Raw genomic sequence first — 26,000 nt, forward strand, 5'->3', positions numbered from 1 at the left:
TAAATACTTCAAGATAAATTAATAAAATTAATATTCAAATTAAAATACTACTAAATCTTTAAATTAAAATACTTAATTATAAACATGTAAAACTAATATTTAAATTAAAATCTGGAATAAATATTGAAATAATACCTACTAATTATGTTTTTGTTGTATTGTTGTGTAAATAATATGTTGTTATTGTTTGACATATATTAGCATATTTTGTATTGTTTGTTCATCAAAATAAATCTTAGACCCGTTCAAGAGTTATCAATTCGGATGAATGCTTGATTGATAACTCTTGAATTGTCCAGAGTGGACAGTTTGGGATTGTAAGATCATTCTCGCAAACTATAGAACTATATCTGTTGTCGTCCAACATTATGATTTTGGTAGATTCATCCATTGTTCTCTGGATATGCAGTTTCGGTGATGGTGCAACGACGTGTTAATCGTCAGTGCACACAACGAAACGAGCATATTTGGAGAACTATGGGGAGATGCTGCCGAAATTTTGTTGGACGTGACAGATAATAGATCATAGGTTGGCGACTATGATCTTACAATCCCGAACGGGATAGGACCAACTACCCGGTGAAAGGTGGCATACTCATTAATTGGTACATGATATATGGTTGTTTGCTGATGCATTACAATATTGTTTGTAATGAATATAGTCGGCATGGATAAGAGTTGGATGAGAGTTACTGATCGATTGGGTCAGAATTACAATGTATATGCTGAAGGTGTTAAGAAATTCTTGGAGTTTGCATTGGGTACATGTGATAGTGATGGGCGTATCAGATGCCCATGCAGAGAATGCAGGAATTTGCGTTCTCATAAGATAGACTTGGTGAGAGAGCATCTGTTTGTCAAGGGTATTGATAAGGGTTATACTGATTGGGTCTTACACGGCGAATCATATCCAACTTCATTTGAGGCTCCACATGAAGAAGAAGAGATCGATGAAGATGTACAACCAGAGATTGTTGGAGATGATTACGATGAGGATTTGGAGGAAATGTTAGGTGACATCGGTGCGGGAATGTTTATGGATGAAGGTGACACGAACACATTAAGCTCAAATGATGGGGGCCATAACACTTTTGCACGCTTGTGGAATGATTCACAGCGTGAGCTATATCCAGGATGCAGAAGACATAGTAAGTTGTCGTTTACCGTAAGATTGCTTCACATAAAATCAATGTGTCGATTATCTATTAAGGCAGTCAATATCTATTAAGGCAGTCAATGTGTCGATTATCTATTAAGGCCTCCAAACAACTGATGGATTTTGGGATTATCTATTTATGTACGAACAATACCTGTCTCGACTGTTATTTATTTACTTTGTGCTTATTTTAACACTTTTGTGAGTGTTAAACAGTTTCTAATGTATTGTGGCAAATAGTATGAATGTCTATTTGGTTTTCTATTATTGATTTAAATTAAAGAGATATCGTTCGAACGAACGTAAAACGTTCGAACTCTATGTAACGGCAATAGCGTTCGAACGTGGATATAATGTTCGAACGAAATTCATGTTCGTAGTGTTCGAACGATCACACAACGTTCGAACGTAAATAATTTCAGTCGTGTTCGAACATATCCTATACCGTTCGAACCCATATAGCGTTCAACCTAACCATTTAACGTTCGAACACAAAGACAATTCATAACGTTCGAACGAATTCATGTGTGTTCGAACATATTTCGAAATCGTTCAAACACGTTACTACTATTCGAACTTAAAATTTTTTCCGTTCGAACTATTTTCTGGGACGAATTTAAACCGTGACGAAATTTTTTTTTCGTTCGAACGGTTTCCTTCAATTTCGTCCCAAAAGAATTTTTTTGGGACGAAATGGTGATTTTCGTCCCAAAATGCCTTTTGGCACAGTGATATTGGAACGACTTTGGAACGAATTTTTTTCGTCCCAAAAATTTTTCCGGGACGAAATTGGGGTCTTTTGAGACGAAAATTTTCGTCCCAAAAGACCCTTTATGTTGTAGTGAATGCAAGGCTATAATAACCCATTTGGGATTTACCAGTATCTTGGAAAGGAACAAAACTCGCTAATTTAACTTTTTTATAGTAATAGTTTTTAGGTCCAAAATCTCAAGTTTTCATCCCCTAGCAAATTTATAGAGCAATCTTACTTTTCATCTTAAATTTTCTTCCTAATTAGACTAGCTAATTTAACTTATTTACAGTATTATAATATGTCTATCACTTAAATATTGAACAGCCATTTAAAGATTAAAAAAAATGAAAAAAAGAACAATCATTTAAAGTATGAGATTACTGTAAATATGACTGGGATAATATATATAATATAGGATGAAAAATACCCTATATTTCTCTCTCTTTTTTTTTTTTTTTTTGACAGAGGGGGTGGGGGGTTCCAAATCTAGATTTTTCATTTGGAGAATCGGATCATATGTCATCAGGCTATCAAGCTCTTGACTATGTATTGAGTACTTTTTTAATTTTCTTTTAAGGTATTCCACCCACCTACTAGTAATTTTTTTCCTAAACCAAACATTTCCCATCTGCCAAATGATCTCTTCGTCCAAATTCTCTTAATTAACGACAATTACAAATTACTATCATAGTCGATTTTTTAAATAATTAGAAAATGTCAATCAACATGACATATCAACAACAAATATTACAAAATTAAAAATAACAAAAAATTAAATTATAAAATATATAAAGTAGAATGACTTAGTTTTAGAGAACGACTAAATTAAAAATTTTTAAAAGGCACATAAAGTTTACAAAATCAACTCTCCAATTTTAAGTTTTTATTTTATTTAATGTTTATTGTTATGATTAATCTTATTTTTAATGAGTTTGGGTTATTAAGTTCGTTTAATTTTTAATCTTTTAAAAATCTTACTGCTTATACGTAACATGTGTTTGCCCATGATCGATTAATCAATTTTCTTCCAAAGAATTAATGGAGTTTAGAACCATTTTGCGATACTTTTCATCCCTGCATAGACCCGTTTGAAAATCTATGAAACTGATCTTGGTCCCCTACCTTAATTTTCACGAACTTTCATGTCAATTCAAGCATGCTAAAATGCTGTTTTTTCTTGATAAATTTGAGATGTAGATCATGAGTTTTGGTACCCTTATCTCCTAGGATATATATAATTTTTGTGAGAGTATGTTAGCTGATCTTCATTCTTTTAATTTCTCTTTTGGTCTGAAACCATCCCCTTATAAGTGCATTCTCCTTTCAAAGTTTCCATATTACAATATTATCATATTCTCAAAAGAGTTGAAATAATGATATTTACCTTTGAGACAACATCAATATCAGTTTCATCATTTTCTGTCTTATGGACAGTCTAATGGATCAAGATCCTTCGGAAATATGTCTAGCAATATGTATATATGTCAAAGCGGTATTACTGTATCACATCAAACTTTTTTTTCTGTATAGCAAATACAATTGGAATGCCACATAATTGGTTTTTGTTAGGGTTAATGAACTTGCAAACATAGTGCAAGTAAAGCTGTGAAAATAGTAAATATTATAACATATACTCTGGAATAACACGTAAAAGCAAAACAATACTTACAAAAGAAAGACACGTTTATTCATAGACACAACCATATAAATCATAACAAACCTTCACTCAAGTCATGTAGTATATGTTAAATGCAATAGAAATTAAGCATCGGACCAGTAAATATCTAATTCACCCCAATCGCTTTTTGGCACTCCTAAAGCCTTCCAAACTGCCTTAGAGCCATCAATAATGTTGTTAGGACATGGAGGTTGATAAGCATGGTTGGGATCACACCCCATGGTAGAATCACACTCATCTACCACCTTGGTCTTGACGCTCCTGACATTGCCATGGATGGTGATATAACTCAAACATCTCTTCTTATTGTTGAACCATCCTCTTGAAAGTGCCACCACAGGGGTATTATTTGAGTGATACTTGTTGTCACATTCCGATGGTCTACCACCATCCCCACCTTTTTCAAAGCTGTTGATGGTTAACTTGGCCTTTGTATGGCTAGACACTGGTGGTGAACACTTGTAAATGGTGTAAGACTTTCCATGCACGCAACAATCAGAGTCATTATCTTTACTATATTGTCCATGAGGAGTCTTTTTCCCCTTTATCTTACCACTGAGTTTGCAAGTTTGTGCTTCAACACCAGACCACCTTGTAAGAAAAAGAAAGACTAAGAGAGCAAAGCCTATAGAACAAATATGGTTCTTCATCTTCTTTTCTTCTCTTGCTTTGGTTGTGTCTTGTGTGAAGAAGTTGTGTGAAGTGGACGTATGTAGGCTATTTGTAGAGATTTAACTACTCCGAATGAGCTATTTTATTGCTAGAGAACAACATGTGTGTAATCTTCTCTTATGAAAAAGCAATATACGATTTGTTTAAAGGACAACAAATTAAACCATAAAAGATTAAAAGGGCATGTGGATTACTCCACCACCATCATATAAGACGATTATTAGTTTTGTATCTTTTCGAGTGTTAATTATTCATCCAAGTACGTGAAATTCCTTTAATTAATTCAACACGAGATCAAAACTGTCACTTAGAATCTCATGTCAGCTAGCCCATGAGCCTTGATGCAACTCCAATCAAGAAAGTAGAGATCGAAGAAGAAGAAAGTAGCATAATACTTCTGATTTTATTCAATGTGTTATTGTACATCAAGTTACCATCTATTTATATACAATGAGTTAACTAACTCATAGTAAAAAGAGTAAAAACAAAAAGTAACTAAACTATAAGAGAAAGTAACTAAACTATATAGTAGGACTAAAATGGAATTTACAACTTAGACTAAAATGATATTTACATTTACAATAGTCCCCCTTAAGATGAATGATATATATTATGAACATTCATCTTGGACAACAAAGAATGAAAATCATTGGAACCAAGAGGCTTAGTTAACAAATCTGCTAGTTGATGAGAAGATGAAACATGCAGTGTTCTGAGTAGTCTAGCTTGAATTTTTTTCTCTAATAAGGTGACAATCCAATTCAATATGTTTTGTTCTCTCATGAAAAAAGGGATTGACTGCAATATGGAGTGCAGCTTGGTTGTCACAAAATAACAAAGATGGCTGAGAATGAGACTGATGAAAATCATTAAGCAAAGACTTTAACTATGCTAATTCACAAACTGCATAGGCCATAGATCAATACTCAGCTTCTGCAGAGGATCTTGATACAATAGTTTGCTTCTTGGATTTCTAAGAAATCAATGATTCACCAAGAAACACACAGTAGCCAGAAATAGACCTTCTTGTATAAGGACAACTTCCCCAATCCGAATCAGCAAAGGCTTTCAAGTGAACTTTAGATGATGCTGAAAAAAAAAAAAAAAACCTTGGCCTGGTGCTATCTTTACATATCTGAGTATTCTGAGAGCAGCTTGTATGTGAGGAACTCTAGAAGATTCTAAAAATTGACTTAAGTAATGAACTGAGTAAGTGATGTCTGGCCTAGTGTGAGTGAGGTACAACAACCTGCCTATAAGTCTTCTGTAGGCAGTTGTGTCTTCAAATAATTTTCCATCAGACTTGGGAAGTTTGCAATGGGAATCCATAGGGAAATTAACTGGCTTAGAATCCAATAAACTAGTATCAGATATCAACTCCAGTGCATATTTCCTTTGGCAAATGGAAATGCCCTTTTTGGATTGAGCTATTTCCATCCCTAGGAAATACTTGACAGGACCTAAATCCTTTAGTTTAAAGTGTGCACTAAAAGACTCTTTGATAGTCTGAACAACAGAAATATTACTACTGGCCAGTAATATGTCATCTACATACACCAAAAGAGCCACAAAACAATCATCTGTTTGCTTAGTAAACAATGAATAATTTGATTTGGATTGTACAAATCCCAAATCAACCAAGGTTGCAGTGAACTTTGAGTTCCACTGCCTAGAAGCCCGTTTCAATCCATACAAGGATTTCTGCAATTTGCAAACTCGAGTGTCCCCCTTTCTAAGATACCCAGGTGGTGGTATCATATAGATTGTTTCATCTAAATCACCATAAAGAAATGCATTGTTTACATCCAAATGCACTAGATGCTAGTTATGAATTGCTGCCATTGTCACCATTTTTGCAATTGGAGAAAAAGTTTCTAAGTAATCAAGCCCTTCCTTTGAGTATAACCTTTGGCAACTAATCTTGCCTTATACCTCTCAATAGAGCCATTAGCATTAAATTTAGTTTTATAGACCCACTTACAACAAATGGAATTTTTATATGGTGGAAGGTCAGTGAAGGTCCAGGTATTATTTGATTCTAAGGTAGCTAACTCAATGGACATAGCATCTCTCCAATGAGGATGCTTAACAGCTTGATGATAAAAATCAGGTTCTTTTTTAGATGAGATAGAGATGCTAAAAGCTTTATGAGAAGGAGACAAATGCTTATATGATAAAAATTCAGAAATGCTATATTTGTTACCTGAAGTTGTATCAATTGAGCCAAGAGATGATGTGGTAGAAGTAGAAGCTGCTGAAGATGCTAAATTGCAGTGATAATTTTGCAAATAAGCAAGAGCTTTGTGCTGTCTGGTGGATTTTCTAAGAGGAGGGAATTGGGTCATATCTTGAAGTGAAGGAATGTGTGGATTTTGACTTGAATGACTTAAGGATTCTGGTATAGAAGCAGAATCTGAACTGATATTGGAATCATTTGACAAACAATTGTTATTTGGAATGTTGGAAGAATGTGATATATGAACTGTAACCGGATGAGGCAATACAAACTCAGATGGTAAGCAAGTCTGCTGTGAATAAACTTAAGTCTAAAAAGGAAATATATGCTCATGGAAAACATCTAGAGAAGCAAAAAAACTGTGAGAGTCAAGATCATATAACTTGTATCCTTTTGTTCCAAAAGGATAACCAACAAATATACAATTTCTAGCTCTAAGAGAAAATTTGGATCTGGTATTGCTTAAAGTAGAATCATAACATAGACAACAAAAAACTTTAAAATGATTGTAAGAAGGAATGTCACCATAAAGAATCTATTGTGGTGATTTGTTGTTGAGAATATGAGATGGAATGTGATTAATGATGTGAGTTGTTGTTAAAACACATTCTCCCCAAAAAATTAATGGAACATTTGATTGAAATTTTAAAGCTCTTGCAACATTCAAAAGATGTTGATGTTTCCTCTCAACAATTGAATTTTGTTGAGGAGTCTCAACACAAGAAGTTTGATGTATAATCCCTTTTGAATTGAAAAACTCTCTTATTAAAAATTTTAAACCATTATCTGTTCTTATACATTTTATTTTCTGTTGAAACTGTGTATAAACCGGATTGTAAAAAACTGTAAGAATTTGTTTAACCTCACATTTAGATCATTTCATCAAGTACACCCAAGTTGATCTAGAATGATCATCAACAATTGTTAGGAAATGCTTGAAACCATCATGAGTAGGTATTGAAAAAGGATCCCATATATCACAGTGAATCAAATGAAAGGATGAACTAGGTTTGTAAGAATGAACTGAAAATGACAATCGTTTCTGTTTTTTCAAAGTGCAGACTGTACAATGATGTTCATGTACAAGTTTATTTGAAGGAAAATTTGGAATTGACCTTGAAAGAACTAACAATCTCGAAGATGATAGATGGCCTAGTCTACTACCCTAAGAAGATGATGGATGAACTAACAAGTTCATTTACATAGCAAAACCCTAAGATTATTGCTCTGATACCATGATGCAACTCCAATCAAGAAAGTAGAGATCGAAGAAGAAGAAAGAAGCAGAATGCTTCTCATTTTATTCAATGTGTCACTGTACATCAAGTTACCATCTATTTATATACAATGAGTTAACTAACTCATAGTAAAAAGACTAAAAACAGAAAGTAACTAAACTATAACAAAAAGTAACTAAACTATACAGTAGTACTAAAATGGAATTTACAACTTAGACTAAAATGAAATTTACATTTACAATAAGCCTCGGGATGCAAATGGATTCCAATCAAGTTTAAAATTATCAACCTTTACTTGTCTATAATTGGGATTTTTATCACCACTGCCAGAGCAATATAAAGTCATTTTCAGCTAAGAGTTTTCTCTTAATTTAGATCCACAAACATCCAATGAAAACACTTTGTACGTTGTGGCAAAACCAAGAAAAGAATAGTTACTGATTTAACCGCTCGCTCAATGTCTTTCCATTTCGAAATAAGCCAAAAGAAAGGTTGTATCCTTTCTGGCTTAAAGAATTAATGCATGCAACAGCCTCCCTCCTGAAAAGAAACGCAACAATGAAAAACAAGCCAATCCCTTTAAATTTAGATAGAGAGCATGCAAATCCTAGAAAAGAAAGAACACAACCAATCAACTACCCATCATGCATGCTTTCTCCAAAAAAAGAAATTGAAAATTTTTCTCTCTTTCTTTTTTCTTTTCTTTTGTTTTTTTAAGAAAATCACCTTCAATCCACTATTTTACAAGCCTCAATAAAAATATGTCAAAACCTAAAACCTCCAAAAAGCTCCTCTCAACAAATCTTGTTATTTTTTATCTGATGGTGACATATATTTTTGTCAATATATTGTACGTGGAGTGATGTCTGTTGTTGTTATAACAGCTGTAATTACTATATACCATTATAGTTGGCATAAAACTTTCTGTGCAAGAAGAAAACTGTGATGATGTTGATGTTTTTTTTTTTTTTTAAAAGAGTTGGAGTCACCTGTTCAAGAGTGACCCCTCCCCAATTTTATTAATAGCCCTCACTTGTGGCGGAGGAAAACCGTGGTTACAAAAACAAGTATCTGGGGTACAACCAAAAAACCCAGCATACCAAAAACCAAACAACAACCATAAAAAATAAAACAACAAGAAAACAACAAAACCACAAGAAAAAAAACAAACCAAAACTAAGAAATACGAATCGAAGGAATCCCGGAATAGTCCATGCGAATAAGGCCACGCAACATGCGGGGAGTCTCCATCAAATGGGAGAAAGCTGAATCGTTACCAGAAGCACCATTTTTGGCTAACCAATCTACAACTTTATTACCCTCTCGAAAAATATGGTGAATAGAGCAAGTCATAGAATTCATGATATCAAGAACTTCTTCCCAGAAGTCCTCCAAATACCAAACCCCACATCTTTTACTACGCCACCAAGAAATAACAGTCATAGAATCAATTTCAATTTCAACATGAGTGAGAGATAAAGACCTACAAACCTGGAGTCCGTGTAGGAGAGCTAAAAGCTCAGCTTGGTTATTAGAGCCTGTGCCAGTAAAAGCAGAGAAAGCATGAATTAATTTCCCATGATCGTTTCGAATAATCCCACCTATGCCATAAACTCCTGGATTGCCCAAACTACTGCCATCTGTATTCAATTTAACCCAACCCTCCGATGGCCTTTGCCATTTAATAATCTTGTAACTCCGAGCAGGAGGGAAACTAGGTTGAACCTGCAAACTCTCAAGTACCTGCAAATCAAAACCAGAGATGTGAGAGCTAGTATGTATATCACGACAAATAGTACTAATCCACCTTTTGACAGAATGAATGATGTCAGCGGCCGTTTCAAATTGGCCCTCCATACGCGCCAGACAACGCCTTCGCCAGAGATGCCAAGTAATAACCACCGGAAGAATTCCCACTATAATGCCCATTTGTGATGCTAATTTCGCACGACGAAACCAAGTTTGCACCGTATCTTTCCAAGTACGACCATTGACTATACCAAGATTAGCCCCAAAATGATGCCAAACAGTGCTAGCTATATCACCTGCAAATAAAACATGATTTTGGTCTTCATAATGACCGTTAGCACAGCAGTCACAACGAGAAGTAATAGGAATACCAGTGCACCAAAGGTGATGATCAACACTCAAAGCCATATGCCAGGCTTTCCACATATTGATAGACATCTTCAAAGGAAGACTTTTATGCCACATCCAAGAATGCCCTTCCAGAGATCCACCTCTAATACGAACGCAATCCCAAGCCGACTTGGTGGAAAACAACCCATTATCATTTTTAGTCCATATCAACACATCCAGGCCAGGTTTAGCTTTATAAATGTCCTCTAAAATACCATCCAGATTTGCCGGACCCACTAGCTGGAGAATAAAGTCCACATCCCAGTTATTAGATAATTTACAGTCTTTAACTTTCAAGAGAGAGTTACCCACAATAGGCATCTCATTAGCTAAAGGACCTCTTTCCCGCCATTTATCATACCAGAATAAAATATTACCGTCTTTTAGGCGCCATTTAGTGCTATCCAAAACCAAAGGAAGAGATTTAGCAATCATACGCCATAATCTAGTCCCTTTATTAGGGTCAATAAGGGACCAAGGTTTGGTACCTACATATTTACCTTTAAAAAAATTAGCCCATAAAGAATTACCTTGAATGAGGTTCCAAGCAAAACGGGTATGAAGGGCTTGTTGCATATCATCAAGATTTCTCAAAGCCAAGCCACCTTCATCCACGGGACGACAGATAGAATTCCATGCCACCCATTTTTTTTTCCTTTTACCATTAAACTCTCCCCAGAAGAAGGTACTCATCATACGATGTAGAGTATTGATAGTGGCTTGCGGAACCTGAAGAATAGCAAAAAGATGAAGAGCCATACTGGAGAGAACATGTCTCAATAAAATAAGTCTACCACCAGCTGAAAGAATTTTCAATTTCCAGCCAGAGATTTTCTTTTGAACTTTAGCCACCATATCTTCCAAATACACCTGTTTGAGATGGCCCAAAATAATAGGCACACCAAGATAGTTGAAAGGGAAAGATCCTTCTGAAAATCCAGTCATTCTTAATAAAAGACTCTTACGAGAAGAAATGATTTTATTAGAACAATAAATGGCAGATTTAGAATGATTAATGCATTGGCCCGACCAACTAGCATAAATCTTAAGCACATCCAAAATTTCCTTGATGGCTTTGGAACTTCCATTAGAAAAAAGCATCACATCATCAGCATACATGAGATGAGAGATAATAGGCGTACCTCGGGCTTGAGAGAATTGACCAAATTTCCTAGTCTCCACGCTTTTCTTAATGAGACGAGAAAGAATTTCTTGGAGAATAATAAATAAGTAGGGAGATAGGGGATCCCCCTGCCGTAAGCCACGACCTCCTTGAAAAAAGCCTTTAGTAGTACCATTCATCATAATAGAAAACCAAGGAGTCGAAATACAAGTGCTGATTAGATCACAGAAGTTGGAGGAGAATCCAAAACTGCGAAGGACCTCTATAAGAAAAGACCAATCCACTCGATCATAGGCCTTGGCCATATCCAGCTTAATCATGATATTACCACCATGAGTCTTCTTGTTAATAGAATGGACCATTTCTTGAGTAATACTAATATTTTCAAAAATACTTCTTCCCGGAATGAAGGCGCCTTGTTCCCAAGAAATAATACGATCTAGTAAACCTGTCAAGCGATTAACAATAATCTTGGAACATATTTTATAAAAGACCGAACAAAGGCTGATAGGCCTGAATTTATCAAACCCAGAAGGATTATCAACCTTTGGAATAAGAACCAGAAAAGAGGCCGTAAAAAATCTTGGGAGCTGTTTAGAAACAAAGAATTCCGATATGGCTTCCAAGATGTCTTCTTTCACAATCTCCCAACAACTTTTGTAGAAACCTGAACCAAAACCATCAGGACCCGGAGCACTATTAGACGGGATAGAAGAAAGAGCTGAAAAAACCTCATTCAATGTAGGAACAGAGCACAGAATATTGCTATCAGCATCTGAAATAACAGGAGAAATAAGAGAAGACAGATTTGGAAGAGATCTGTTCGGCATACCCTTCAGAAAATTAGAAAAAAAATCCACTGCCCCTTGATGAAGGCTCTCCGGCGATTTAAAGATCATTCCATTCGAACATCTCATATCCATCACCCTTTTACGCCGTTTGTTGGCTAGGCACGCATGAAAAAACTTAGTGTTCCGATCCCCCTCCATTTGCCATTTTATTTTAGCCATCTGACTCAATCTGGTATCTTCACGTTGAATCCAAATGTCTAATTCCGCAGCCGAGATAAGGAGGTCCCTTTCCGTTGCTTCATCCCAGTTGATATGAAGTTTATGATCAAGCTCTTCAATGTGTCTTTCAAGCGCATTAATATGCTTGGTGGTATGACCAAAAATATGTTTGTTCCATTCCCGCAGAGCCACCTTAGTCTTTTTCAATTTCATAGCCAATTTAGAAAGACCCTGGCCAACAACAGTCTCAGACCACACCTGGCGAATACAATATAAAAACTGCGGATGGTCCACCCACATTTGTTGGAAACGGAAAGGCGAGGGGCCATAAGAGAAAGGATCCATCTTGAATTCAATAACCATAGGAGAGTGATCAGATGTAGTGCGCGGAAGATATGAGCAAATAGCATTCGGGAAAGAAGAGAACAAAGGAACATCCATGAAAACCCGATCTAATTTTGCCCAAGATCGAGCGAGGCCAGACTGCCCATTACACCAGGAATAATTATTACCTTTTGATCTCATTTCAACCAAACCACCCTGATGGATCCAATTATTGAAGTCCTCCATAGCGGCATTCGGACGGGGACAACCACCTTTTCTCTCAGAATTATTACGGATGATATTAAAATCACTAGCAATTAAGCAAGGTTCCGAACCCAGAGATTGAGAACTGAGATCTTCCCACAAAACTTTCCTCTCATACATGCTGCACTTAGCATAAACAATATTACACAAGAATTGATAAGAACCCGTACTAACACGAAGAGAAATAAACTGCTGTCTTAACCTTACCATCTGAACATCAAGGACATTATCCCAAAAAATTCAAATTTTACCCCCAGCATCAACATTAGAGATAAAAGAATCAAAATGAAGAGAATTCATCAACCGAAGAGCTTTGTTTTGATTTTGGAATGGCTCCAAAATGGCAATAATCTTAGGCTTGAATTTAAGAACCAAACTTTTTAAACGACGACTAGAAGTGCCAATGCCGCGAACATTCCAAACAATTATGGATTCACTCATAAAGGCAAATTAGAGGAACGGGTAAGGACCCGTAGGGAACTTCGCACTTTCTCAAATTTCTTTCTCTGATATTTTTTTTATTTATTATTTTGCCTTCATTATCAGAATAATAATCTTTGTCCTGAGATAATGTATGCGGATGCATCTCAGGGTCAGGTTCAGACAGCACAAAATCTTCAATCAAATTTTCCTGGTTTTTGTTCAAACTAACATCATCCAAACAGGGGTCTTCTTCGGGAGTATCTTCCTTCAGAAACATAATATTAGGTTCCTGGGAACTAAAAGAATTTAGAGTGTTACCTGCTTCTGCATTGGTCGCAACCTCACCCCTATCCGTAAGCTCCTTGGGCACGAACTTTCCATCTACTTTATCAACTATATTTTCTGTTACGGTAAGCTTAATCCCCTGAACAGAGGACGTGATCACCGTATCCTGCTCTTCAGCAATCTCACCCTCTTCTGTCTCATGAAGTGCCGGTTTTGATGTCTCACCATGCTGCACATTCCCATTATTATTTTCACCCGTAATTGCTTCTTCTTTCTTACAGTCACGAAGTTTCTCTCCATTCATATTTTTCCCCGCACGACATGTCTTAACATTGTGACCCTGCACTCTGCACTTTCCGCAATACGCCGGTAATGTCTCATAAAGAATTTCTTGCTTTCGGCTCGTTGAAAGTCCAGGGGTGCCTATCCAGAAATAGGGAATGGGTTCTTTGGCCACATCCATCTCCAAACAGATCCTAGCCCCGTCCGTCCGAGTCGCGCAACGAGTAGGATTATCCCTACGTATAAATCGTCCAATAGGTGCAGAGAAAATACGTAAAAAGGACTCTTGATAGAAGTTTGGCGGCAATCCAGGGAGTAATATCCACACCGGGACGTTGGATGGTTCATGCTCTTCATTAAATTCTGGAGTCCAATGGAACGCACGATATGCCACGCCATTCACTTTGCAAGACTCACGGGACAGGGCTTTCACGAAATCAGCCTCCGTGTTCATCCGAACAAAGACATTGCGGGGAAGTTTCATGGAAGAGACCACCGGAGTAGAGGACAGACCCCACCGGTTGAGAATAAAAGCACGGATGGCATCCAGGGACGGCCGTTGACGAAGGAACTTTAGAACTATGGAGAAGCGGAAAGGTTCAGCCGAACGGTTTATTTCTTCTTTCGAAAACTGAAAAAAGATTTCTCCATCCATGACTTTTGGTACACGGTGAGAAACATGAATCTCAGGCAGGGGCTGTGGGGTCGCAGCAGCCAATTCGGCAAAGGTCTGACGAACAGAACCATTGCCATCAATGGCTGCCATGCAGCCACAAACGCAGCAGCGTCACAAGCCCTTCAAAACACACGAACCCTAGCAGAGCAGAAAAACAGGGGTAAGTTCGTCAATACATAAAATGAAACTCATCTGTTATTTGTTATTGATATGTGATGATGTTGATGTTAATGTAATATATGAAGACCATAAAAAATAGTGGATATATCATAATTTTCAGGTCGAGAGCTGCAGCTTTTTCATTTTCTGCCAACCAAAGAAAGCATGCAAAATGGGCATGGATCGATATCCCCTTTTGAATGTGAGTAAATTCAGGCTAGCTGTCAGAAACCAAAGCTGCATTCTGGGAAATAATTAAGATATAACTTCAGCAGCATGCAATTTGTGACTGATACGTTAAACTAGTAGTAAATATTATTAGCCCAGTTTATAAAATTCATAGTTTATAGAATTAATAGGGTGCTTTTTGACTCTGATTTGATGTAATTAGCAGTTAATTATAATTATATTGTTCTAGGACGAATGTATGTATTATTACAGATAATAATCACGACAGCTCACAGACAACACCTTAGCTGTTACAAGCTTGATTCTAGGCAAATCTTTGTATTATTATTTCAGTTATGATTTAGAGTTAATTGCAAATATTTGTATTTAAAGTCTTTCCTTATTTGAGTTGATGTACTATGTATAAAAACAAAAAGTGTTTTATGAATACAATGTGTATCTTTCCATCAGTTGTAAATCTTCTATATGGTATCAGACAACTCTTCTCTCTAACGAGATTATCAAACATTCGATCCTATGGCTTCCCACAGTTCTAATACCCCAGTATCAACCCATCCAGTCAACACGATAGAACAACAACCCTTACTTTCTGTCAATGCCAACACTCAATTACCCTTGAAATTTACCCCCACCAACTATCCTTCATGGAGGGCTCAGTTTGTCACTCTTCTCATAGGATACGATCTTATGGGCTTTATAGATGGTACACTTCAATGTCCATCTCGTGGTGGCCCTACTCAGCCACCATTTGCTACCTACACGCTGTGGTATAGGCAAGATCAACTCTTGCTTCATGCCATTTTTGCCTCCGTCTCTAAAGTAGTGATGCCCCTCATTGCATCTGTGGCAACATCTTACTCGGCATGGGAGAGACTTAGGCGTTTATATGCTAACAAGTCTCGCACTCATGTTATGCAGCTCAAGGAGGATCTCATGCTAATGCATCATGGAAATAAATCTGTTAGTGACTTTCTTCAATTTGTGAAAGTACTCGCAGATGAACTAGTAGTGATTGATGCACCACTTTCGGCAGACGACATCATGCTATATGTCCTCAATGGACTAGGGACAGATTATTTCAAGGAGATTGTTGCACCTATTCGAGCTAGAGAAAATCCACTCAGTTTTGAGGAATTTCATGATTTGCTCGTTGGCCATGAAGATTATCTCAAACGGCTGGAATTTGCAAATGCTACTCTGATTGCAACGACAAACTCTACTCAATGTTGCAACAATCAAAATAAGTTCACCAACAAAAAATAGGGACGTTTCTCTAGTGGTGATAAACGTTACAACAAGCGAGATAAATGAGGGAAATCATCAATTACATGTCAACTTTGTGCTGCACAAGGACACACAGCAAAACAATGCCAATCATTCAGCAAATGTGCACCCTTGGTACACTGTGCTACCAGTTCTAATGCCTCGGACGAAAAGTGGCTTGTCGATTTTGTAGCATCCCACACAATCACTTCTGACTTATCTAATCTATCTATTCACTCTGAATACGATGGAATAGATGAAGTCGTTATAGGTGATGGCTCAAGTTTGCTTGTTACTCATGTTGGCTCTATTTCCATTCCCTCAAATTCTCATACCTTTACATTACCTGAAACTTTATGTGTTCCATCCATTCACAAAAATTTAATATCTGTGCACAACTTCACCAAGGCTAACAGTATCTTTCTTGAGTTTCACCCATTTAATTTTTTTGTGAAGGATCAGAGTACGGGAATGACACTCCTTCAAGGTAAATGTCAAAATGGTGTATATTCGTTTCCTGCACCAGTTGCCACAAGTTCTACTCGTCCTCTTGCATTAGTAGGTGAACGTGTATCCATGGAAAACTAGCATCGGAGACTAGGCCATCCCACCTCTCCTATTGTGTCCCAACTAGTCAGTCAAAACTCCTTCTCTGTTTTAGCTAAGGATTCTTCTTTGACAAGTCTTTGTAATTCTTGCAAATGCAATAAAAGTCATCGACTCCCTTTTGGAAACACGTCTCTTATCAGTTCTAATCCATTAGAATATATATATATATATATGTTGATGTTTGGGGTCCGCCTTCATTCACTTCTGTTGATGGTTTTAAATATTATGTAATATTTATAGACCATTACACAAAGTACACATGGCTATTTCCACTTTGCAACAAATTTGATGTGTGTGCCGTCTTTACTCAACTCAAAACAATGCTGGAAAATCAGTTTGAAAGCAAAATTAAAATTTCTTATTCAGATAATGGAGGGGAGTTTCAAGCACTACGTGCATTTCTAGCAAACAATGGTATTGGTTTCTATACTTCTGCACCTCACACTCCCCAACAAAATGGGACTAGTGAGCATCGTCATAGACATATTGTAGAAATTGGTCTTACTTTGCTTCATCAAGCCTCCCTCCCGTTGTCTTATTGGTCACATGCTTTTCAAACGGCTGTTTATCTAATAAACAGAATGCCAACCAAAGTTCTTAAAAACCAATCTCCATTTAAAGCTCTCTTTGGAAGACAACCAAATTATTTGAAACTAAGAACATTTGGCTGTCAATGCTTTCCTTGGTTAAGACCATATAGTGCCACTAAAATTCACTCGAGGTCTCGACCATGCTTGTTCATCGGCTACTACACTTCACAAAGTGCTTATAAATGCCTTGATCTTCAGTCATCAAAACTCTTTCTGTCTAGACATGTTGAATTTGATGAAAACATTTTTCCATTTTATGGTTCCAATACTCATCAATCTCAATCGAGTGTCACACCTGCTAATGCAAGTACTCAAGCAAAACTGTTGCAACTGGTGCACAAAACAAGAAATACATCAAATATGGCTCTGCCTCTACAGGATGTTGCTTCTGATGCATCGGCCTCTCTAAATCTGAGCCCTCCTACAGAACCACCTGCACCTTCAAGTGAGCCACCTGCACCAACAAATAACTCATCATTGCCATCATTTGCCTTACCATAGAGAAATCATTCCATGTCAACCAGATCAATGAATAACATTTACAAACCCAAGCAGTTGTACATGGTTACAAAGCATCCTTTACCTCAACCTATTGAGCCAACTTGTATCACGCAGGCCATGAAAGACCCAAAGTGGCGACAAGCAATCTCGGATGAATTCACGTCGCTTGTGAAACATGGAACTTGGGACCTTGTTCCTAAAACAGATGCAAATAATTTGGTAGGCTGCAAATGGGTATTTCGAATTAAAAGAAATTCTGATGGAAGCATTGAGTGCTATAAAGACAGTTTGGTGGCAAAGGGTTTTCATCAAAGACCAAGCCTCGATTATACAGAAACATTTAGTCTTGTAATAAAACTAGTGACTGTTCGTTCAATACTTACTATTGCAGTGAGTCGTGGCTAGTCCTTACGGCAACTTGACATAAACAATGCCTTTCTACAAGGAATGCTACATGAGGATGTCTACATGATTCAGCCACATGGTTTTGTTGATTCTAATTTCCCTAATCATGTTTGCAAGCTAAAGAAGTCCATTTATGGACTAAAACAAGCTCCAAGAGCTTGGTACAAAGAATTGCAGCCGTATCTACTTCAACTGGGTTTCATAAACTCAAGAGTCGATCCATCTTTATTTATTCTTCGGCAAAACACATTAACAATATATTTGCTTGTGTATGTGGATGATCTTATCATCACAGGAAGTGACTCAACTGCTGTCAACAAGATGATCAAAAAATTAGGACCAAATTTTCTCTTAAAGATCTCGACCATCTCCACTACTTCCTAAGTGTGAAAGTCATTCCTTGGAAACAAGGGTTGTTCTTAACACAACACAAGTATATGAGAGGTATACCCACTAGAACGAGGATGGAAGGTGCTAAAGAAGTGCAAACACCACTTGCTTCAAAAGACAATATACAAAGTAATGATGGCTCCACACCGGTTGATGCAACTAAGTATCATAAAGTTATTGGAGCATTACAATACTTAGCACTTACAAGGCCAGATATAGCCTTCCCAGTCAACAAGCTTGCTTAGTTCATGCAAAAGCCAAGTACACTTCATTGGCAAGCTACAAAAAGATTGCTAAGGTACCTCAAGCTCATTGTAAATCATGGGATTTTAATTAGAAGCACGGATAAATTATTCTTACATGGTTACTCTAACGTCGACTGGGGAGGAAATAAAACTGATCGCACATCAACTTCTACCTATCTCATTTTTCTTGGTGCGTCACCTATATCATGGTCCACTCGAAAACAACGTGCAGTTGCAAGATCATCAACAGAAGCTGAATACAGGGCCTTCGCCACAGCAGCGTCAGAACTCGTTTGGATCACTTCTCTGTTCAGTGAACTTCACATTTCAATCCCGAAAGCTCCTAAAATACTTGGTAATTTTCTTAATTTTCCTCATTATTGCTCTAATGAGGTAGAGAGGGGAAAGCTAAGGATTTTCTGAAGGGTCCCTAACGCTTTTGAGATTTTATGTTGCTTGACTCAAATTATTACCGGTTGGTTTGAGATGGATAATAAAAGAATTTTTGTTTCCTTTGTTTACGCTAAATGTACTCAAATTGAAAGAAGAGTTCTCTGGCAGGATTTAAAAGAGGTGCAAGTGGTGGATCATCTGTGTGTAGTAGTGGGGGGTTTTAATTCTATTCGTTATGACTCATAACACATTGGAGGCAATCCTAGGCTGCTGGCTTCTATGGCGGAATTTAATGATTGTTTTTATCAGTGTGGTCTCTTTGATCTCTCTAGTAGAGGGAATCACATGTCTTGGTGTAATGGGCATGAAGGGAGTTCTAGAAGCTGGGCAAAATTGGATAGAGTGGTCATCAACAACGCTTTCTCTTCTCAATTTTTGTTTGTGCAACTGGAATATCTGAGAAGGAAAACCTCGGATCATTGTCTGATGGTTGTACATTTCGATAGGCCACACACGTCTTATGGTCCATCTCCTTTCCATTTTCAGAATATGTGGTGTTGGCATGAAGGATTTTTGGCTTGTGTTGAAGAGGTTTGGAATAGGTTCGACTCAGCTATGGGGATGTTGAAACTGGTACTCTGTCTTAAACGAACCAAACTGGCCTTATGAGCCTGGAACATAAACATTTTTGGACGGGTGGAGGTTATTTTGAAGGAACTGGAGGCCCGATTGGATAATCTTGAACACCAACTCCAGCTTGGGTATTCACAGGAAGTTGAAACAGAATTTTTGGTGACTAAAATCGAGTTGCAGATTTGGGAGCATTGAGAGGCAACACGCCTTAGCCAGATTGCTAAGAAAACATGGCTACTTGAAAGAGACTAGAATACTAATTTTTATCACTCAGTGATCAATCAACGGTGCAAGCAAGGATTTATTTTTCATATGGTGCTTTCGGATGGGCGAGTGTTGGAGAATACAAAGGCTGTTCATCAAGGTGCCACTACCTATTTTCATGAGTTTCTTACAGGGGACACGAGGGTGGATATTGCAGACTTATCTTCAATAATTGATCCAGTCATTTCGGATGTTGATAATGAGATGATTTGTAAGGCACCGTCTGAGGAGAAGGTCAAATAAGCAATTTTTTCCATTCCTAAGCAAAGTAATTCAAGTCTTGATGGGTTTGGTTCGGCTTTCTATATTGCTTGTTAGGATATTGTTAAAAAGGATGTGATTGAGGCGGCGTAAGAATTCTTTCGTGGTGTGCCACTACCTAGGTTTTTTTCCTCCTCATTTATTGTTCTTATTCTGAAAGTGCAAGATCCTTTGAGTTTTGATAAATTCCATCCTTTTAGTTTATGCTCGGTGGCTTACAAGATGTTTTTGAAAATTCTTATAAAAGAATGGCTTGGCTTATTCACATGTTGGTTTCTCCAGAACAAGGTGCTTTTGTGCTAGGTAGATGTATTTTTGAAAATATTACGCTTGCACAGGAAATGGTTCATTCTTTGAATAAGAAAATTTTGGGTGGCAACGTGATGATGAAAATTGATATGGAAAATGCTTATGATCGCGTGGACTGGGGTTTCTTATTGGTGGTTCTTAAAGCTTTTGATTCTCTCCTAATTTTTGTTGATTAGTAGGGGAGTATATGAAGTCTCCATGGTTTTCAGTGATGGTTTTCCAACCAACTAGTGGTTTACTGTAAGGAGATCCATTATCTCCATATTTTTTTATTGTGATGGAAGAAGTTTTGACTCTGCTACTAAAAAAGAATTTTGAAGAAGGTAGGATTGGAAGGTTCTGTCATCCGATTGGGGCACATTTGATTACCCACTTATTGTATGTAGATGATCTCCTAATTTTTGTTAATGGTGGGAAGCATTCTATTAGGAGACTTGTTGAGATTCTTGGAATTTATGAAAGGTGGTCGGGGCAATTGATTAGCAAAGAAAAGTCAGCTTTTTATCTATCCAAGAATATTTCCTCAACTCGGGTAAGTGCATTATTGAGGCTAATTGGCTTTCGGGAAGGAAATTTTTCTGCTACTTATTTGGGTGCACCGCTTGTGTCAAGGAGATTAACGACTAGAATTATTGAACCTCTTGTGGAAAAAGTCAGGAAAAAGGTTGCCAGGTGGAAATTCAAACTTCTTTCTCCAGGGGGAAGGTTGATTTTGCTGAGACATGTTTTATCGAGCATGCCTATTCATCTCCTTTTCGTGATAAATGTGTCGTTGGCTACTATTGCTCGTATTAATTCTATTTTGTCAAGTTTTTTTTGGGGGAGTGTTAATGGCTTGAAGAAAATGAAATAGAGAGCTTGGTCGAAATTGTGTATGCCTACGGAGGAGGTGGATTGGGCCTGAGAGACTTCAAGGAGGTTCAACGTGCTCTTCACATGAAATTTGCATTTAGACTGATGTCCACTTTATGGACTATTTTTTCAGGTCAAAATATCTCAAGGATGGCCATGTTTCTTTAGCTGCTACAAATTACAGGGGGTCTCGTCTTTGGAGATCTATCCTTTCAATGTTACCTAAGGTTTCCAAAAACGTCAAAGTGTTGGTGAGAGGAGGGAATGCCTCTTTTTGGTATGATAGATGGCTTGCGTTGGGGCCACTTTCTGTGTGGGTGGAGGATATTGCAAACTCTAAGCTACGGATCAATGAATGTTGGCTAGAAAATTGTTGGGACGTGGAACGTTTAACAGAACTAGTTAGGGAGGAGGCCACCATGGAAATAATCCAGAACACTCATGTGGGTAAAACGGGGTCTGATGTATTTGTGTGGAAACCATCCAAGGTTGGAAATTTCTTGACAGCCACAACATGGGAAGTGGTTCGTAAGTGGGGTGATCAGATGCAATGGAAAGAGTGGGTTTGGCATCGTTTGTTACCTAAAAGAATTTCCATTTTTGTTTGGAAAGCTTATTTTCGTTACCTTGCAGTAGATGAGAGGATGAAGGCTAGAGGTGTTGCGATGGCATCATCTTGTGATTGCTGTATTCGAAAATCGTGTGAGACCCTTGATCATATATTATGCTCAGGAGATTTGGCTACGAAGGTCTGGGAGACTGCTAGCACCACCTTGGGCGTTCCTTGTATGCGTTAGATGACTTGGAGGGCTAGATTAATGTTGTGGTTCTGGTCTGCTAGAAAAAGCTTCGATTAAAAGTATTCTTACTGGGTTATTACCGTGCTTGATCACTTGGCAACTTTGGATTAGAAGATGCAAAGCTAGGATGGAAGGGGTGTAGGATAGTGATACACGAGTATGGTGGTTTGTGAAATATTGGCTTCAGTTTTTTGCTTGGGATATTAATCTTTCTAACCCGCTTTCTACCTAGGACATGTGGATTTTGGAGGAGGTTTAGGTTGATTTTCTAGGCCAGCTGCAGCGACGGCACTCTATGGTATCTTGGAAGAAACCTCCTACGGGTTGGTTTAAATTAAGCTACGATGAGAGTTGCCGTGGAAACTGAGGAAGCTCTGAGTGAAGGGGGAGTGCTAAGAGATTATTTCGGTAATGTGCGGGGAGCTTTCTCAGTTCATTTTGGTCTTGGTACTAATAATGGAGCTGAGTTAAGGGCTATTACAAAGGAGATTGTTTTGTGTAAAAGGCTCAATCTTTTTAATGTAATTATTGAAAGTGATTCTAAGGTTGTAGTAGATTGGCTTCATGTGGGGAGGTGTACTTTGTGGTATTTATGGGACTATTGGGAAGCATTGCGTACCGCTCTTGAAGGGGTTCAATATTTCATAGTGCATCGATTTTGGAAAGGTAATCAAGCAACAGATTTTTTAGCGCGACAAGGTGAATTGGGTCGGAATTTTATTTACGAAGGACATCAAAATTTGACTCGGGTTTTGAGAGGTACACTTAGTCTTGATAAATTGGGTTGTCCTAGTTTCAGGTTTTAATTTTTGCTTTATTGGGTTGGCTTATAAATAGGCATGTTTAGAATTGTTTTATTTCTTTAGCTTATTGTATAGGCTGTTTTTTTATTGGTTTATTTGATGCCTGGGATGTTTTTATTGAATAATTATAAATCCCAAGAGTCTTGCTTGTTATCACGATATTCTTCTGCTATAAGCGAGGGCAATCAATAAAATTTGGGGTACCGTCCTCTTTTTTTTTTTTTTTTAAAAGTGTGTAATCTTCTCTTGTGAGAAAATATACCATTTGTTTAAAGGTCAACAAATTAGACCTATAAAAGAGTATAAGGGCATGTGGATTACTCCACCATCATATACGACCATTATTAGTTTTATATATTTTCGAGTGTCATTTATCAATCTATTTGAAATTTCTAAGTAATTCAACAAGAGAAAACTCTCTCTTTGAATCTTATGTCAGGCCATGAGCCGCAGGATGCAAATGGATCCCAATAAAGCTTAAGATTATTAGATTGGTCTAGAATCGAGATTTTATCACCACTGTCATTGCAATATAAAGTGGTTTTCAGCTAAGAGTTTTGTTTAGATCCACGAACGTCCAATGAAAGCACTTTGTACATTGTGGTAAATCCAAGAAAAGATAGTTGCTAATTTAACCACTCAATGTCTTTCCATTTCGAAAAAAGCCAAAAGAAAGCCTGTATCCTTTTTTGGCTTACATAATTGAGTGTAATATTCTATCATAAGTATGGTAATATTATAACATCTCCCTCAAACTCTAGACAATAATGAAAACGTTATCTTGAATTTGGAAATAAGATCACGTTACCGGCCAGGTGAATAGGACTTGGAGATCTAACTGATGACCTGACAGAAGGAGTCTCTGTGGCGCATGGTGCAACTGGACATAGGGCAGAAAATTTAAGGCAATTACAAAGAAGCTATATATGGTGGTGATTTATGTAAATAAAACAACAATAGAAGTTGTTTAGGGCGTGGAAGCTAATTGATGTATGGGATTGATGATGAAAAGGAGGGTAACATCTGTTAAATGTGTATGAAGCCTCTGGAGGATGTGTGATGAACACCAAATAACATGTTGAACATGAGACTTATCACGAATGGAAAAAAAAAAAAAAAGCTATAAGACACACTAGGAAGTCGGTGGCTCTGATGCCAAAATGCAGACAACAACTCGTACAGACGATTGGTGGTCTGATATGAAAAAAATCGAATTGAAAAAGAGATGTAACTGGCGTGTCAAGAACTGTACATGTCAAGTGCTAAAAGACTGTTAAACTTGACATGATGTGCTATGTAAATAGCAAAGTGAAGGAACACACCTGAGAACAAAAAGATAGAGTATGGACACAAATGATTCTATAAGAGATACCAAGATTGGGTATTCTCTTAAAATATATAACAGAAAATGAGATGGAGAATGAGGAATGAGGGAGAGAGGATTTGAGGTGTGAATTCACCACTTGTCCCAAAATTTTAAACTTATGGGAAGAAATATATTTTATGATTTATATTTTGTCTTAACACTCACCTCATGTGTGGGCCCAACACCTATACTTTGATACCATGTGAAGTTTAGAGTTAGAGTCCGAACTCAGAACATCTACTCTGATTCCATGTAAAAATATAATATAATAGAAAAAAAGGAGATGAAGAAGAGAGAAAACCATATTACTTCTATATGCATATGGTGTAGCATGGCAAACAAGAAATCGATAAAAAATATAGGTGTAGGGAACTATATATTTTGGGGTCATTCATAGACAATTTTCAGGTCAAGCATAATCCACTGTCATGGTGAGACTGGAAGATTTGTTTTTAGCACCATTTTTATTTTTCTCTTTCGTGGAAAATTACTCATAGCAGATGTCACTTGCCTCGTGGCCTTTGTACATCCCAACTCCAAGACCCTCATGAGCACTTAATGTCAATATAACATAATATATTTATTTCATGCGAAACTTTCAGGATGCTGAATGCAAACAGGGTTTTAATTTCTTAGGCATTCGGTTCATGAAGTACTTGCAAGTTGCAAATATGGTACAATGAACTTGTAAAAATCGTAACTAGTATAACATATACTCCGGAAAAACACAGACATGCCAATGAAAGCTAGTAAAATAAACACGCCTTTGTATTCATAGTAATACCATACACGTACAGACATATAAATCACAACAAACCTCCATCCAGTGTAGTATATGTTAAATGAATGGAAACTAAGCATCAGACCAATAAATATCTAATTCACCCCAATCACTTAATGGCACTCCCAAAGCCTTCCAAACAGCTTTAGAGGCATCAACAATGTTGTTAGGACATGGAGGTTGGTAATCATGGTCAGCATCACAACCCATAGTGGAATCACATTCGTCAACTACCTTGGCCTTGACGCTCCTTCCATTGCCATAGATGGTGATATAATTCAAACATCTTTGCTTATTGTTGAACCATCCTGTTGACAGTGCTACCACAGGAGTGTCATCAGGGTGATATTTGTTGTCGCATTCCGATGGTCCACCACCATCCCCACCTTTCTGAAAGCTGTTGATGGTTAGTGTCGCCTTTGTATGGCTAGACACGGGGGGCGAACACTTATAAATTGTGTAAGGCTTGCCTTGCACGCAACACTCAGAGTCGTTTTCTTCGTTACATTGTCCTGGTGGAGGCTTTTTCCCCCTTATCATGCCACTGGGCTTGCAAGTCTGAGCTTCAACTCCCGACCACTTTGTGAGAAGAAGAAAGAAGAATAGGGCAAAACTTGTAAAACAAATTTGGTTCTTCATCTTCTTTTTCCTCTTTTAGTTTGGTTATGTTTGGTGTGAAGAAGTTGTAGTGGCTGTGTCCTATTTAGAGAGATTACCTACTCCAAATAGATATTTTTAATGTCAAAGTAGGACATGTGTATAGTCATATCTTTTGAGGAAATACAGTTTCTCGTTGAAAGTTCATTTGGTATTTACATGTATGTTGGAAAGGAACAAAACTCGACTCAACAAATTATAATTAAAATATCAAAAATCATATTATAAAACTGTGTTGATTACGTACGTAGTACTTAACCATATAAGGAG

At 37.3% G+C, this 26,000-nt stretch overlaps 1 protein-coding gene across 1 annotated transcript; it reads right to left on the bottom strand.

Annotated features, from left to right (window-relative positions):
• Nucleotides 1–3,671: 3,671 nt before the first annotated feature.
• LOC108984076 lies at nucleotides 3,672–25,712 on the bottom strand. Its single transcript, XM_035692570.1, has 2 exons — nucleotides 25,154–25,712; nucleotides 3,672–4,159 (listed from the first exon to the last, which is right to left on the bottom strand). The coding sequence occupies exons 1-2, from the start codon at nucleotides 25,710–25,712 to the stop codon at nucleotides 3,672–3,674; spliced, it is 1,047 nt and encodes a 348-aa protein (XP_035548463.1).
• Nucleotides 25,713–26,000: the final 288 nt, after the last annotated feature.

Source organism: Juglans regia, chromosome 7, assembly GCF_001411555.2.
Source record: "Juglans regia cultivar Chandler chromosome 7, Walnut 2.0, whole genome shotgun sequence".
Taxonomy (NCBI): domain Eukaryota; kingdom Viridiplantae; phylum Streptophyta; class Magnoliopsida; order Fagales; family Juglandaceae; genus Juglans; species Juglans regia.

Excerpts from the sequence above, each read along its gene's own strand:
- LOC108984076 (XM_035692570.1), bottom strand. The coding sequence starts at position 25,712 with ATGAAGAACCAAATTTGTTTTACAAGTTTTGCCCTATTCTTCTTTCTT. Across the intron at positions 4,160-25,153 it reads ATTAGATATTTATTGGTCTG|AAACTTGCAAACTCAGTGGT; the intron begins ATGCTTAGTTTC and ends GTGTTGAAGCAC.